Source organism: Acanthochromis polyacanthus, chromosome 20, assembly GCF_021347895.1.
Source record: "Acanthochromis polyacanthus isolate Apoly-LR-REF ecotype Palm Island chromosome 20, KAUST_Apoly_ChrSc, whole genome shotgun sequence".
In the NCBI taxonomy this organism is placed as follows: domain Eukaryota; kingdom Metazoa; phylum Chordata; class Actinopteri; family Pomacentridae; genus Acanthochromis; species Acanthochromis polyacanthus.
Window position 1 is genome coordinate 31651053 of NC_067132.1, and position 16249 is coordinate 31667301.

At 44.2% G+C, this 16249-nt stretch overlaps 2 protein-coding genes and 1 long non-coding RNA gene across 3 annotated transcripts in view; 1 reads left to right on the plus strand and 2 right to left on the minus strand.

The window, feature by feature from the left end:
• cavin4b (caveolae associated protein 4b) overlaps positions 1 to 4723 on the plus strand; it is a 16213-nt gene extending 11490 nt beyond the window's left edge. Inside the window, exon 2 of the mRNA XM_051940624.1 lies at positions 2049 to 4723. Within this exon, the coding sequence (XP_051796584.1) occupies positions 2049 to 2615 (567 nt within the window). The 3' untranslated portion in view covers positions 2616 to 4723. The remainder of the gene's footprint in view (positions 1 to 2048) is intronic.
• Positions 4724 to 11530: 6807 nt separating this feature from the next.
• LOC110971575 (histone-lysine N-methyltransferase 2C-like) overlaps positions 11531 to 16249 on the minus strand; it is a 91275-nt gene continuing 86556 nt past the window's right edge. Inside the window, 5 exon segments of the mRNA XM_051940474.1 lie at positions 11531 to 12460; positions 14252 to 14360; positions 14450 to 14523; positions 15026 to 15142; positions 15354 to 15555. Coding sequence (XP_051796434.1) covers positions 12368 to 12460; positions 14252 to 14360; positions 14450 to 14523; positions 15026 to 15142; positions 15354 to 15555 — 595 coding nt within the window. The 3' untranslated portion in view covers positions 11531 to 12367.
• On the minus strand, positions 14793 to 15019 carry LOC127531293 (uncharacterized). The gene is made up of 2 exons (XR_007938350.1): positions 14898 to 15019; positions 14793 to 14826 (listed from the first exon to the last, which is right to left on the minus strand). It is a non-coding gene; the product is annotated as an uncharacterized LOC127531293 (long non-coding RNA).

Consider the following 16249-nt stretch of genomic DNA (forward strand, 5'->3'; position numbering starts at 1 on the left):
TTCTACTAGTTGGTTCTACTGGTGGTTTGTACTGGTTGGTTGGTACTGGTTGGTTCTGGTTCGGTTCTATAACGGTTGGTTCTACTGGTTGGTCTACGGGTGGTCTACTGGTTGGTTTTACTGGTTGTTCTGGTTTGCGTTCTACTGGTGGTTTTACTGGTTGGTTTACTGGGTGGTTTCTAACTGGTTGGTTCTACTGGTTGTTTTACATGGTTGGTCTGGTGGTTCTACTAGGTTTGGTTTTACTGGTTGGTTCTACTGGTTGGTTTACTGGTTGGTTCTGGTTGTTTCCTACTGGTTGGTTCTACTGGTGGTTCCTACTGGTGGTTTACTGGTTGGTTCTTGGTTTGGTTCTACTGGTTGGTTGTACTGGTTGGTTTACTAGTTGGTTCTGGTTGGTTCTACTGGTTGGTTCTACGGTTGGTTCACTGGTTGGTTTTACTGGTTGGTTCTGGTTGGTTCTACTGGTTGGTTGTACTGGTTGGTTTTACTAGTTGGTTCTACTGGTTGGTTCTACTGGTTGGTTCTACTGGTTGGTTTACTGGTTGGTTCTGGTTGGTTCTACTGGTTGGTTTTACTGGTTGGTTCTACTGGTTGGTTTTACTGGTTGGTTCTGGTTGGTTCTACTAGTTAGTTCTACTGGTTTCTGGAGGTCAGACTGGGCTCTATGAGGCTCCAGAACTGAACCTCTAGAGTCGTGTAACGGGTCGACCTTCCCTCGGTTCCGTCTGCAGGAATCTCTCAGTTCTGTTTCTTTGGGAGCCTCGTTGGATAAGTTTAGCTCCGCTGAGCTGCAGGAACAGCTGCTGCAGGTTATTTCTGGATGGAGGCTGCACGCTAACTGCTAGCACACATTTAACCCTGACATCAGCGCCTGAACCCGATCCATCCAGACCAGCCCCCTGAACACAGTTCTACTGAGGAACAACGGTCATCTTCTACTTCAGAGTTCTTCTGTTTCTGGATCATTCCATGTTTCTGTGCCGTTTGCTAACCCTACTCTGCTACTCCATGCTAATGTAGAAGCTAGGTGTTTAGCTAGCTGTTACTGCCGATCACTGATGAAAACAGTCCAAAGAATGAGTCTGATCCTGATAATATGAGGTAGAGAGAGATGTTCAATCAAGACTGACAATGGATGAAAAGATGGAAAATAGAAGAGAGGACACAGCTTTGATCTACACATTCTGTAGGAATGATGGAGGATGGAAACGACAAAAACAAGACAGAAACAAGACAAAAAATGACACAAAATGACAAAAATGATACAGAAAATGACAAAATAAGACAAAACGACAAAACGAGACACAAAGCAAAACAAAAAATGTTATTTTAGGGAAACTCTAGACTTATTTGGCATTTTGAAATATTTTAAACATTCTTTTTCCTAGTCTTTATAGATTTGGTCTTAGGACAAGAACATTTACACACTGCTGATGTTCTAGTGTTTAATACGTGAAAAACATCCTCCAGCTCTTTAATGATCCTCAGACACTAAATCAACTCGATAGACACCTTCAGGTTCTTCTTCTCAGCCTTCTCTGATCTCCTTCAGCGTTTTAAAATCCTGAACTATTTAAGATAAGATTCATAGTATTTTACATTTAGATATGAAATACTTCAGGGACTTCAATAAAATAATAAAAAAGACAGTTTTTCTGTCAAAAATTCAGCTTCTTATCCCTGAATGTCAAGTTTTTATCTCAAATTTCAAGATTTTATCTGAAGAATTTCACTTTTTGACTGAATTTCAAGTTTTTATCTCAATATTTAGACTTTTTAGATCTCTTTTTGAATGTTGACTTTATCTTTGAATTTCAAGCTTTTATCTCGGACTTTATCTCTCTAAATTTTAAGTATTTATCTCAATATTTAATCTGTGGATTTTTAGAGTATTCAAACTCAAAATTCTGGATTTTATTTCTGAATTTCAAGCTTTTATTTCAGATTCTTGGTCTCTTTTCTCTCAAGTTGACGTTTTTATCTCAGTATTTTGATTTGACTTACTTTTAGGGTTCTCCGGTTCACTCTGTTCTCTGCTCTCTCAGGGCGATCAGGAAGTGAAGGCCGTCTCACCGGCCAATGAGCCGGCAGAAGCCAGCGGCGGCCCCAGAACCAGAGCCGAGGTGGAACCGGACAAGTTCGAGCTTCCTCCGGAGTCGGACGAGGAGTACATGGTGGTGGAGGAGGCCGACTCCTCGGCAGCCGGACGCATGAAGAAGTCGGGGCTGACGCGCATCGAGAGCTTCAAGGCCACCTTCTCCAAGGAGAACATGAGCAAGACCCGCGAGAACCTGGGAACCAAGGTCAACAAACTGGGGGAGCGCATCGTGACGGCCGAGAGGCGCGAGAAGATCCGCCAGTCCGGAGAGAGGCTGAAGCAGTCCGGTGAGCGTCTCAAGGACACCATCACCAAGAGCGTCCCGGCCAAACTCAACCTGAAGAAGGAGAGGACTGTGGCGGAGGGCCAGGAGGGAGCTGAGGCCGCTGAGGGAGCCCTGCCCGTCCCTCCTCCTAAGGGCCGCAAGGCCAGCCCGGGGGCCGCCGCCGCCGCCGCCGAGGGCAAAGCAGAGGAGTCCGAGGTGCCGATGTATGACATGAAGCAGCTATCGTAAGCTGGACATCTGAGGCGCTTTCTTTGGACCTGTGAGACCACAAAGAGTCGGTGAAGAAGATGAACGTTTGTTTGAACACTGCTGAAGGAAGGGAGCCAATCCAAGCTGAACATCGAGGAGACCACCAACACATCCTGATCGCCCATTTCTGACGCAGTTATGTGTGCTTCTGGACGTTTCTTATCACATCAGCAACATATATTTAGTCCTTTTTGTTTTGTGTTCAATAAACAGTGACTCTGGAAAACACATGAGCGGTGTTCAGAACTTCTCCACCAGCTTCTCACTGCTGTTCACTGGTTTGCATGTTGATGAGGTTGAAATGCTGGATGACGAAGTTTTAGCGACTCGACGGGACGTTTCAGAAATGTTGGTAAAAAGCGATTAAAGGTTTAATTCTCTGACATCACTGGATGGAAAACGTGGAGGCAGCAGTCAGAACGGAGGTTCAACCAGACCAGTAGGAACTAGAACAGGATCTGTTCCATCACAGTCCAGGTCCTGGGTTGGTCTTTCAGTACATGAGGATCCATGAGGTCCATCAACTCCTGCTAGCAGCAACATCAAACCAACGCTGGATCAGTGAAAGGTTAAACACTGTTCTTAGCTGACTACATTATTCATCAATAATCGGTAAACACAAATAAAGTGGGCAGTGGACACTTCTCCAGATGCTGAAGTCAAAATTTCTAACCATTTCTGTGAAACCAGTTTGGTTACTTTACCTCCTCGATTGTAGGAAGCTGTCTGGTCAACAACAGATGACCTGCATGAGTTCTGGTTGGAAGTCATTAACCCTCATAGGAGTCTCTGTCATGGTGCCCCTTGTCTATTCTTTAACATGAAATAAACGCGGTGGAGACAATTCCCCATACGCTGAAATCACTCGATCTAACCATGGACACATATCAGTTACCATAAAGCTAGTTTGGCTAAATTAGCCACTCAGTTAAAGGAACACTTTTTGTAGGAAACAACAGTTTGTCATGAACTCTGTAGTTCTGGTTGGAGGTCATTAAGTAGAACATTAGTCTTTGTCATGGTGCCTGTTGCTGCTAAACTCATCCAGGTTCTGGTGATTGTAGGAGCTTCAGTAGAAACCAACCAGACTTCTCTGGAAGACGTTTCTAGAAACATCGTCCAGAGAAGTCTGGTTGGTTTTTGCTACAGTTCATGTTAAATCCTCTCTGCTTTAACATGAACTGCAGTCTGAGTGACGCCTCCTCTGGTCTCCACAGGACTAAACAGGAAGAGGCTCCACCTGCTGGAACAACCAGGAATTACAGCTGATCTACATTTACTGACATCAGGACCTTCTCCTTCCTAAAATATTGTGTTTTTGTCATTTTGTTTTGTTTTTATCCTTTTGTGTCTGGTTTTTGTCATTGCATCTCGTTTTTGTCATTTTGTGTTTTGTTTTGCGTCTCATTTTGTACCTTTTGTTTCATTTTTCTCATTTGTTTCTCGTTTTTGTTGTTATGTGTCTTGTTTGTGTCGTTTTGTGTTTACTGACATCATGACCTTATTGGTTAACGTGTCTTTATGTGATTCAACTCTTAACGCTAATTATTAGATCATCGCTAACATCATTTTCAGACAGAGCCATGCTAGCAGATTCTATGGGTGTCTTTATGCTAAACTAACATCAGAGGGTCAAAGTAACATTTAACCGACCACTAAACGGCAGCAGCAGACATGGCCACCAGGTACGACACGTTCTCTGACACGCATGACCTTCTTCTTCTGTGTGGATCGAATGGAACATGGTTTCATGAGCAACGGCATAATCGATCAATAATCAACCGATTGGTCATTAACATCCCCAGTGTGTGGAGTTTATGGAGGCCCTAAAAGATGGAGAACCCTCAAAACCTCCCAACACTTTGTTGGGATTTTACCAAACAACATTACTACGGATGCTCTGTTAGGTTTTAGTGTGTCTGTAGGGGGCAGTGTTGTTCTGGAAGATGTTCGCTGGTTTCCCGTTTTCCACTGAGCTGACTGACGAGGTTTTCCTTCGTTTATTCTGTGAGGAGACTTTGCTGTTTGACTGCATGGCTGTTTGTCATAATGAAGAGAATAAAAGTTGACTTGAATCATTTCTGGAAGTGGAGTCAAGTTTCAGTCATTCCAGAGAACCTCATTAATGGATCATATTTTAACACCTCTGATGACACACTGGAAAACATGACCCTCTCAAAACAAGAAAAAAACTTATTTCAAAGAACTTTTACCTTGAAATCAGTGAAAAAAAATCTGTCAATAGAACAAGTAGAAAATGTCTTGGTGAGATTTCTTGAAATATGATGTGATATTTAGAATATTGAGATCTTAAAATGAGCTGGAAAACTCATTTTAAGTTCTATTTTGCCAGGATTGTCAAGCTTAGGTGTCTTAAAATAAGCCAGACATGCTACAAAAATAGTAGCTTTTCACCCAAAAACAGATTTTCTCTTTCATGTAACCGCCTAATTTGACATGTCTTAATCCTCCTGTTGTCCTCGTTTACGGGCACCAAAAAAAAAACGTTTCTTTGTCTGAAAAAAATCCCAAAATTCAGCAAAATAAAAATCCCCAAATTTCTGAAAATGTGCAAAACCTTCAGGAAGAAAATTCCAATGTTTCCTGAAAAGTTTCCCTTAAAAGTTATTTTTTTTAAAAATCCCTCAAATTTGACAAGAAAATTCTTGTAATTTTTTTTAAAAAATGAGTAAAAATCTTCCAAAAAAGATAAATCCTAAAAATATGTAAAGTGATTCCATATATATCAGTAAAACTTCAGATATTTTCTTTAAGAACATTCACAAAAAAATCAACTAAATTTCAGCAAATTTCACTGGATTTTGGTTGATTTTGAGTCTCAGAAAACAGTATCTGCTGTGACCGAACCCTAACACTGCTCTTCAGTGGTTGTGTGAAGTTGCTGGATATTGGGGTGAACTGGTACACGCTGTCGTATACGCCGATCCAGAGCATCCCAAACATGCTCAGTGGGTGACATGTCCGCTGATTATGCTGGCCATGCAAGAACTGGGACGTTTTCAGCTTCCAATAATTGTGTACAGATCCTACAACATGGGGCCGTGCATTATCCTGCTGCAACATGAGGTGATGTTCATGTTGTATGGCACAACAATGGGCCTCAGGATCTGGTCACGGTATCTCTGTGCATTCAGAATGCCATCAATAAAATGCACCTGTGTTCTTGGTCCATAACAGACGCCTGCCCATACCATAACCCCACCCCCACCATGGACCACTCCATCCACAACACTGACATCAGAAAACTGCTCACCCACACGACGCCACACACACTGTCTGCCATCTGCCCTGAACAGTGTAAACCAGGATTCATCCGTGAAGAGAACATCTCTCCAACGTGCCAGACGCCATCCAATGTGAGCATTTGCCCACTCAAGTCAGTTACGACGACAAACTGGAGTCAGGTGGAGACCCTGATGAGGACGACGAGCAGCAGATGAGCTTCCCTGAGACGCTTTCTGACAGTTTGTGCAGAAATTCTTTGGTTATGCAAACCGATTGTTTCAGCAGCTGTCCGAGTGGCTGGTCTCAGACCATCTTGGAGGTGAACATGCTGGATGTGGAGGTCCTGGGCTGCTGTGGTTACACGTGGTCTGTGGTTGTGAGGCTGGATGGATGTACTGCCAAATTCTCTGAAACGCCTTTGGAGACGGCTTATGGTAGAGAAATGAACATTCAATACACCAGCAACAGCTCTGGTTGACATTCCTGCTGTCAGCATGCCAACTGCATGCTCCCTCAAATATTACCACATCTGTGGCATTGTGCTGTGATAAAACTGCACCTTTCAGAGTGTCCTTTCATTGTGGGCAGTCTAAGGCACACCTGTGCACTAATCATGGTGTCTGATCAGCATCTTGATATGGAACACCTGTGAGCTGGGATGGATTATCTCAGCAAAGGAGAAGTGCTAACTGTCACACATTTAGACAGATTTGTGAACAATATTTGAGAGAAATGGTGATATTGTGTATGTGGAAAAAGTTTTAGATCTTTGAGTTCATCTCATAAAAAATGGGAGCAAAAATAAAAGTGTTGCCTTTATATTTTTGTTGAGTGTATTTTGAGTTTTCTTGTAAAATTCAAATCAAAACAAGAAAATTTCAAGATGGTTTAATTTAACAAGATATTTAAGATGCACTAAAACAATCCCTCCATCTGCTGAAATGTCTCTTATTAAGTGGATTTATCTTAATTCCAGTGGGATGAGACATTTAGACTAAAAATAAGACAAACAGACTTGGTAAGAGTTGGAGTTTTGCTGTGGGATGCTGCTCACATCACATAAAAACGGAACAGTTTCAGTGGAAGCGACAGCTGTGATTAAAATGTAAAGTTCAACCAAAAGAAAGGCAGAAGGTCGACCTGACAGCCAGAAAACCACACGGAGAGCTGCAGAAAATCTAACGTCAGGTCACCATTTTTACTGGAAACCCTCTGGATGTGGAGGTCTGAAGGCTTCATCTGCTCACAGGTTTTACTGTTTTAGAGCCTCAGACCTCATTAAAGAGCAGAAATGAAACGCATGAGATCCAAAACAAGACGACAATAACGAGACAAAACGACTCAACAGAACACAAACACAAAGGAACAACATGAAAAAACAGGACACAAAAGCAACACAAAACAGCAAAAAGGAGACACAAGACATGAAAAGTGAGACAGAAAACCACAAAACCCACACACAAGGCAGCACAAATAACACAAACACAACAGGAAGTGACAAAAAAGCATCACAAAACGACAAAAAAGACACAAAACAGAAAAACAACCTGAAAAAAGCAACACACAAAATGGCAAAAACATCACACAAGACAGCACAAATAACACAAACAGGAGAATGTCAATAAGTCTAAACACAAACCAACAAAAATGACACACCTGAGATCTAAAACAGCTCATCTGTGAGCAGAAAACGAGCGAGCTAAATGCGGCTTAAACGTGGCTGCAGTAATCAGATTACCAGCAGTAATCAGATTACTTGCAGTCACAGAGCAGCGCGGCACCTCGTAGCGTCCAGGTGGCGCTCCTCAGCTGCAGACAGAAGATGAGGTTCTGGTTGGTCCTCTGAGGCTTCTTACAGACGGGACACGAGCACAGGACAGAGCCGACATGGCCGCCTGGCTGCTTCCTGTCCGCCATGTTGGCTCCACTGACGGCCATGTTGGCTCCACTGGCGGCCATGTTGGCTCCACTGGCGGCCATGTTGGCTCCACTGGCGGCCATGTTGGCTCCACTGGCGGCCATGTTGGCTCCACTGGCGGCCATGTTGGCTCCACTGGCGGCCACGTTGGCTCCACTGGCGGCCACGTTGGCTCCACTGGCGGCCACGTTGGCTCCACTGGCGGCCACGTTGGCTCCACTGGCGGCCACGTTGGCTCCACTGTCCGCCATGTTGGCTCCACTGACGGCCACGTTGGCTCCACTGGCGGCCATGTTGGCTCCACTGACGGCCACGTTGGCTCCACTGTCCGCCATGTTGGCTCCACTGGCGGCCACGTTGGCTCCACTGGCGGCCACGTTGGCTCCACTGTCCGCCATGTTGGCTCCACTGACGGCCATGTTGGCTCCACTGACGGCCACGTTGGCTCCACTGTCCGCCATGTTGGCTCCACTGGCGGCCACGTTGGCTCCACTGGCGGCCACGTTGGCTCCACTGTCCGCCATGTTGGCTCCACTGACGGCCACGTTGGCTCCACTGGCGGCCATGTTGGCTCCACTGACGGCCACGTTGGCTCCACTGTCCGCCACGTTGGCTCCACTGGCGGCCATGTTGGCTCCACTGGCGGCCACGTTGGCTCCACTGGCGGCCACGTTGGCTCCACTGGCGGCCATGTTGGCTCCACTGGCGGCCACGTTGGCTCCACTGACGGCCACGTTGGCTCCACTGTCCGCCACGTTGGCTCCACTGACGGCCATGTTGGCTCCACTGACGGCCACGTTGGCTCCACTGACGGCCACGTTGGCTCCCCTGGCGGCCACGTTGGCTCCACTGACGGCCACGTTGGCTCCACTGACGGCCACGTTGGCTCCACTGACGGCCACGTTGGCTCCACTGGCGGCCACGTTGGCTCCACTGACGGCCACGTTGGCTCCACTGTCCGCCATGTTGGCTCCACCAATGGCGTAGAGGTGGAGGACTGGAAGGGGAGTGAAGAGGAGCTGAGGAGGCAGCGGTTATTGTTATCATTGTTATTATTATCATCAGTAGTAGTAGCAGTTTATTATTTATTTGAGATTTAACTGTAATTTTTACAAAAATGTATTTGATTTTAAAAATTTTACTTTTATTCTAGAATCCTTTTTATTTTTGTCATATATTCAGGGTTTTTTGTATGTTCTGTAATTATAGTTTTATTATTTTATCAGTATTTTTTGCAATTTTTAAAAGATTTCAAATATTTGTCACAAACAAAGTGTTTTATTTTAGGGCAGGAACCGCTGGAAGATGGAGCTCCAAACTGGACTGAGCTCTTCTGCACAGGCCTCTAAGAGCAGAAACACCATCAGAACCAGAGGATGTTTTAGGTTAAAGATGGACTGAATTCTGTGTGGATCAATTACAATCCTGCAGCTGGCGTCGGTTAAGATAGTTCTGTTTATATTGTTATATTCCTCAGCAAAGTCTAAGAAGAAAGTCCTTCAGTTGGTTTTCTTTCCTCAGACCATCGTTCATTAGTGTTCATGGTTGTAACGGTCTTCATGGAGGCCCACAGCTTTTCCAGTCCATCAACATGAACGTGTGCTCTGCTACGTCCTCGTGGGGCTTTCTGGCTTCCTGCAGCCTCTGCTCGAGTTCTCTCTGCACCTTTTTCAGTCCTGCTCTGTCATTCTTTGTCCCGTCATACAGTCCTTTATGCTCCTGGTTGTTAGGGTACGCTGTAACGTCCTTTTTATGAGCACGTTTTTGTGGTTTGCTCCTTTTAAAGGCCGCTTTATAAACTGTAATTAACTGGACAGTGTTATGCACTTCAACAACTCAAAATCTTACCAAGTCTGTTTGTCTTATTTTTAGTCTAAATGTCTCATCCCACTTGACTTAAGATAAATTCACTTAACAAGCGACATTTCAGCAGGAGGGACTTGTTTTAAGCCAAACAATTTAGAAATTATCTTGTTTAACCCTCGTGTCGTCCTGCGGGTCAAATTGACCCGTTTTAAAGTTTAAAAAGGTGGGAAAAAATATTTTCACAGTGAACACTTTTACATTTTCAACATTTTTGGGAAATTTTTGAACATTTTTGATGGAAAAAAGAAACGTTAAAAAAATGTTTAAGAACATTCGTGAAAAAAAAATCAACCAAAATCCAGCGAAATTCGCTGGATTTTGGTTGATTTTTTTCACAAATGTTCTTAAATAAACTTTAAAGCTTTACTGATAGATGTGTAATCACTTTAGATATTTTCAGGATTTTTTTTTTAAATTTTTTATTTATTTTTTGAAAATCTTTGCAATTTTATTTATGTATTTATTAAATTTTTATTTCTTGCCAAATTTGGGGATTTTTTTTTAAATAAAAGGGAAACTTTTAAGGAATTTTCTTCCTGAAGATTTTGCAAATTTTTATATATTTGGGGAATTTTTTGCTGAATTTTCATCAGACAAGACAAAATATTTTGTGGTGCCGTAAATGAGGACAACAGGAGGGTTAAGACATCTGAGCTGGACAGTCCTGGTAAAACAGCTGAAAATAAATCTTCACAGCTCATTTTAAGATCTCAAGATTTGAAATAAATCTTATTTCAAGAAATCTTATGAAGCCATTTTTCACTTGTTCTATTGGCAGATTTTTTACACTTATTTCAAGGTAGAAGTTATTTTTTTCTTGTTTTGAGAGGGGCATTTTTCCAGTGTGGTCAGAGTTTGGCAGTGTTTGCGCTCTTTATGTTTCCATAACATTTATCTAAACTCTGTTATGTCGCATTGATCACATCCAGGGAGGATAGTTCCAGCTTGCAGTGGTTAAAATCCCCCAAAATCACAATCGGGGCTCCGCTGTAGCTGTTGATGAACGCAGTCTGCTGTTTGGACAGGGAGGAACATACACGGCACATATCAGAACAGCTCCAAACTCTCTGAAGGTAGAAGCTTCAGTAGTTCTACAGCAGTCGCATACAGTCTGTCAGTGTGATTCCTGTTCCCGCCTCCAGCCGGCTGCATTTTCAGCCGGAGGGACCAATAGTATGTTAGTATGTTACTCGGAGGGACAGCAGCGTGTTTGTGGAGGAACACAGCAGCTGTTAGAGCGCCATCAGCAGCAGAACGCCCCCTGGTGGTCATGTAGCAGTCCCACAGCACAGACGGACAAAAGCGATCAAACAACCAGAGAACATTTAAAAGAAACCACAGCAGAGCAGCAGAATGTATCTTGGGTATTTTAGAGGAATTGTTTTGGTACTTTATAAACATTTTGAGTATTTTATTTGGATTTCTGTAAAGTTTTCTGACACTTACTAAATATTTTGGGCATTTTACTAATTTTTCGGAAAGGTTTTCTGACATTTTATCCGTTTCCTTGCATTGAGAGGAATTTTATTACAATATTTTTCCTTTTCTCCTCCCAGTGTGATGGTGAAATCTCCTCCGTTCAGATGTTTAATGAGATAACGCCTAATTTTCATATTTGTACATAAAATAACAGAAAACGTAATGAAAGAAACCCCTGATTAACAGTCCTGTTTAACGGTCGTTTCATGTTAGTTTATTTCTGGAGATTTTACTCTGATTTATTAACAATCAGACATTTCAGAGACATTCTACATTTACAGGATTTTAATGATATTTATGTGTAATTCCAGGAGATTTTATTCATATTCCTGCATTGATCACGTTTTGTTTGTTCTGCTGACATCAAACACAAACAGCAACAGGAGAGATGTAAAATATTTTATTTTCTGTAAATGATTCTAAATCAGATTCACCATATTTCCCCAAAACAAAAGACATCTTCGTCGTCATCTTCATCACGCTGGACGTCCGACAATAAAAAACAAAAAGGCTTCTGTCTGTACAGAGTCCTCATAAAACCTCGTATGTACACGGCAGCAGAACTCAGCCGCCCAGCTGAGGAGGAGCCGTCCAATCAGAGCGGCCGTCCAATCAGAGCGGCCCCTCCCCCGGCAGCGACAGGAACTTTACTGAGGAGGTGAGCTCTTCTTCTATGGTACAGATATTTACACGCTGCCCCTCCAGACCGTGAACTCACCGCGGCGTTAGAAAATAGCTTCATTCGGTAATAAATACAAAAACAAAAAAAATCTCTTATTTTACAGAAAATGAACAAACGCGGGGGTCAAGTAGCTCCGTGTGTTTTTGTCGTGTTTTTAGTGCAACTCCATGAATGAGGACCAGCCTCTTAGCCCCGCCCCTCATCTGCCAATCATTCACCCCTCCCAGATTCATTCTGACCCCGCCCACCCATATATATATATATATATATATATATATAACCCCGCCCCTCATTGTTAATCAGTTCAAGCAGTTTATTATCAATCATGATGTTAGATCACGTGACGCTGCGCTCCGCCCACAAACGAGGGCGAGCGACAGCCGGCTTCATTCAACACCAGAGAGAGAGAGAGCTGCCAGAGTGTGTGTGTGTGTGTGTGTGTGTGTGTGTGTGTGTGTGTGTGTGTGTGTGTGTGTGTGTGTGTGTGTGTGTGTGTGTGTGTGTGTGTGTGTGTGTGTGTGTGTGTGTGTGTGTGTGTGTTCAGTTCATCCATTTGCGACAGTTCACGGCTCCACAGTGACACGGGATCTTATGCTGGTCGTCCTCCAGGTCGAACTTGTAGTCGTAGCTCAGCTGTACGGAGACAAGGATTGATCAGGAAGTATTGATTAGTGACGTACTGATCAGTGACGTATTGATTAGTGACATATTGAACAGGAAGTATTGATTAGTGATGTATTGAACAGGAAGTATTGATTAGTGACGTATTGATCAGTGATGTATTGATTAGTGACGTATTGATCAGTGACGTATTGATCAGGACGTATTGATTAGTGATGTATTGAACAGGAAGTATTGATTAGTGACGTATTGATCAGTGATGTATTGATTAGTGACGTATTGATCAGTGACGTATTGATCAGGACGTATTGATTAGTGATGTATTGAACAGGAAGTATTGATTAGTGACGTATTGATCAGTGACGTACTGATCAGTGACGTATTGATCAGTGACGTATTGATTAGTGACGTACTGATCAGTGACGTATTGATTAGTGACGTATTGATCAGGACGTATTGATTAGTGACGTATTGATCAGGACGTACTGATCAGTGACGTATTGATCAGGACGTACTGATCAGTGACGTATTGATCAGGACGTACTGATCAGTGACGTATTGATCAGTGACGTATTGATCAGGACGTATTGATTAGTGACGTATTGATCAGGACGTACTGATTAGTGACGTATTGATCAGGACGTACTGATTAGTGACGTATTGATCAGGACGTACTGATTAGTGACGTATTGATCAGGACGTATTGATTAGTGACGTATTGATCAGTGACGTATTGATTAGTGACGTATTGATCAGGACGTATTGATTAGTGACGTATTGATCAGGACGTACTGATTAGTGACGTATTGATCAGGACGTACTGATCAGTGACGTATTGATCAGTGACGTATTGATCAGTGACGTACTGATCAGTGACGTATTGATTAGTGACGTATTGATCAGGACGTATTGATTAGTGACGTATTGAACAGGAAGTATTGATCAGTGACGTATTGATCAGGACGTACTGATCAGGACGTACTGATCAGTGACGTATTGATTAGTGACGTATTGATCAGGACGTATTGATTAGTGATGTATTGAACAGGACGTACTGATCAGGACGTACTGATCAGTGACGTATTGATTAGTGACGTATTGATCAGGACGTATTGATTAGTGACGTATTGAACAGGAAGTATTGATTAGTGACGTATTGATCAGGACGTACTGATCAGGACGTACTGATCAGTGACGTATTGATTAGTGACGTATTGATCAGTGACGTATTGATCAGGACGTATTGATTAGTGACGTATTGAACAGGACGTACTGATCAGGACGTACTGATCAGGACATACTGATCAGTGACGTATTGATTAGTGACGTATTGATCAGTGACGTATTGATCAGGACGTATTGATTAGTGATGTATTGAACAGGAAGTATTGATTAGTGACGTATTGATCAGTGACGTACTGATCAGTGACGTATTGATCAGTGACGTACTGATCAGTGACGTATTGATCAGTGACGTACTGATCAGTGACGTATTGATCAGTGACGTACTGATCAGTGACGTATTGATCAGTGACGTACTGATCAGTGACGTATTGATTAGTGACGTATTGAACAGGAAGTATTGATTAGTGACGTATTGATCAGGACGTACTGATCAGTGATGTATTGATCAGGACGTACTGCTCACTGACGTATTGATCAGTGACGTACTGAACAGGAAGTATTGATTAGGTATTGATCAGTGACATATTGATCAGGACGTATTGATTAGGTATTGATTAGTGACGTATTGATGAGGAAGCATTGATTAGGTATTGATCAGTAACGTATTGATGAAGGTACCTCTTCTCCTCTCTGGATGCGTCTGCAGGAGCTGATGATGATCTTGTTCTCCTTCTCCACCGTCACCACCTCAGTGATGCAGTTGGGAGCACACGAGTGGTTGATGTACCTGCCAATCACAGACAGTCGTGTCATTTACAGGTGAGCCGACCGATTCATCAACCAACACAGACCTGAAGCGGTCCCAACCGGCCTCACCTGGCAGGTCCTCCGGTGATGGTGGCGTCGATCACGTAGTCGTTGTCGATCCGAAACATGTACACGCCACGGTTCTGCTCACAGAATGAAACAGGAAGTCAGAGTGGACAGCAGCCGTTCACAGCTGGATGCTCAGAGGATAAAAACATCCAGATGGACCTTAAAACTCCTCCTGAATAATAAAACCATCCATCACCTACACACCACTGGACAGCCAGGCTCTCCTGGACCTCAGAGCTCCACCTGGTGGAACATCCAGGTACTACAGCTCACCTTCATTCGTTCTCCCATCGTCTGCCTCATCAGCTCAGTGAGACTCAATCTATCGATTATTGGTGTTACCTGTGTGTGTGTGTGTGTGTGTGTGTGTGTGTTACCTTTGTGTTACCTGTGTGTGGGTGTTACCTGTGTGTGTGTGTGTGTGTGTGTGTGTGTGTGTGTGTGTTACCTTTGTGTTACCTGTGTGTGCGTTACCTGTGTGTGTGTGTGTGTGTTAACTGTGTGTGCGTTACCTGTGTGTGTGTGTTAACTGTGTGTGCGTTACCTGTGTGTGTGTGTTAACTGTGTGTGCGTTACCTGTGACTCATACAGCCTCTCCTTGCGATTGGCTACTTCACTCCTGATGATGGTGCCGATGTACTCGATGACCATGGTGCATTTCTCTATGTCTCTGGCAGCATACAGACCAAGACCCTACACACACACACACACACACACACACACACACACCATGTTAGTGCATCCAGGTAACTCCAGGTTTTTGCATATCGCCATGGTAACCAATGGGGTTCTCCATAGTGTGTCAGCGACATGTCAGAAAGAATCCTGTGATTGGTCACCTGTCTGCCAGCCCCGGCCCCTTTCATGTGGCTGGCTTACAGGTAGCCGTGCTCAGGTGTCTCACCTGGATGCGTGAGCGGGCCAGGTACACGTTGCTCTTCCACTCGGCCTTCATGCGCCGGTACTGAGAGGACTTGGAGTGGCGGCCCTGGTGGGCGCCGGCCACCGACTCACCCGGAGCGAGAGAGATGACGCCGGGAACCAGACCCACGATGGAGCCCACCGAGCCCTGGCAGCGGGGGGCGATGCTGGTCAGCAGGTAGGGCCTGGAGGAGGGGGAGGAGCCAGTCAGAGCACAGCAGGTAAGGACTGGACCAATCACTGTGGGCCAAGCTCACGTGTTTAATGTCACACAAACCAGGTGAGTTTATCGACAGGTTCTGCTTCCTGTGAGCAGATCAGTTCTACCTTCATCATTTAACTCTGGTTCTGAAGCTAAACGTTCCTCCTGCAGCTAAACGCTCCTCCTGAAGCTAAACGCTCCTCCTGAAGCTAAACGCTCCTGCTGAAGCTAAACGCTCCTCCTGAAGCTAAACGCTCCTGCTGAAGCTAAACATTCCTTCTGCAGCTAAACGTTCCTGCTGAAGCTAAACGTTCCTTCTGCAGCTAAACGTTCCTGCTGAAGCTAAACGCTCCTCCTGAAGCTAAACGCTCCTCCTGAAGCTAAACGCTCCTGCTGAAGCTAAACGTTCCTCCTGCAGCTAAACGTTCCTCCTGCAGCTAAACGTTCCTGCTGCAGCTAAACGTTCCTGCTGAAGCTAAACGCTCCTCCTGCAGCTAAACGCTCCTCCTGCAGCTAAACGCTCCTCCTGCAGCTAAACGCTCCTCCTGAAGCTAAACGTTCCTGCTGGAGCTAAACGTTCCTCCTGAAGCTAAACGTTCCTCCTGCAGCTAAACGCTCCTCCTGAAGCTAAACGTTCCTCCTGAAGCTAAACGTTCCTCCTGAAGCTAAACGCTCCT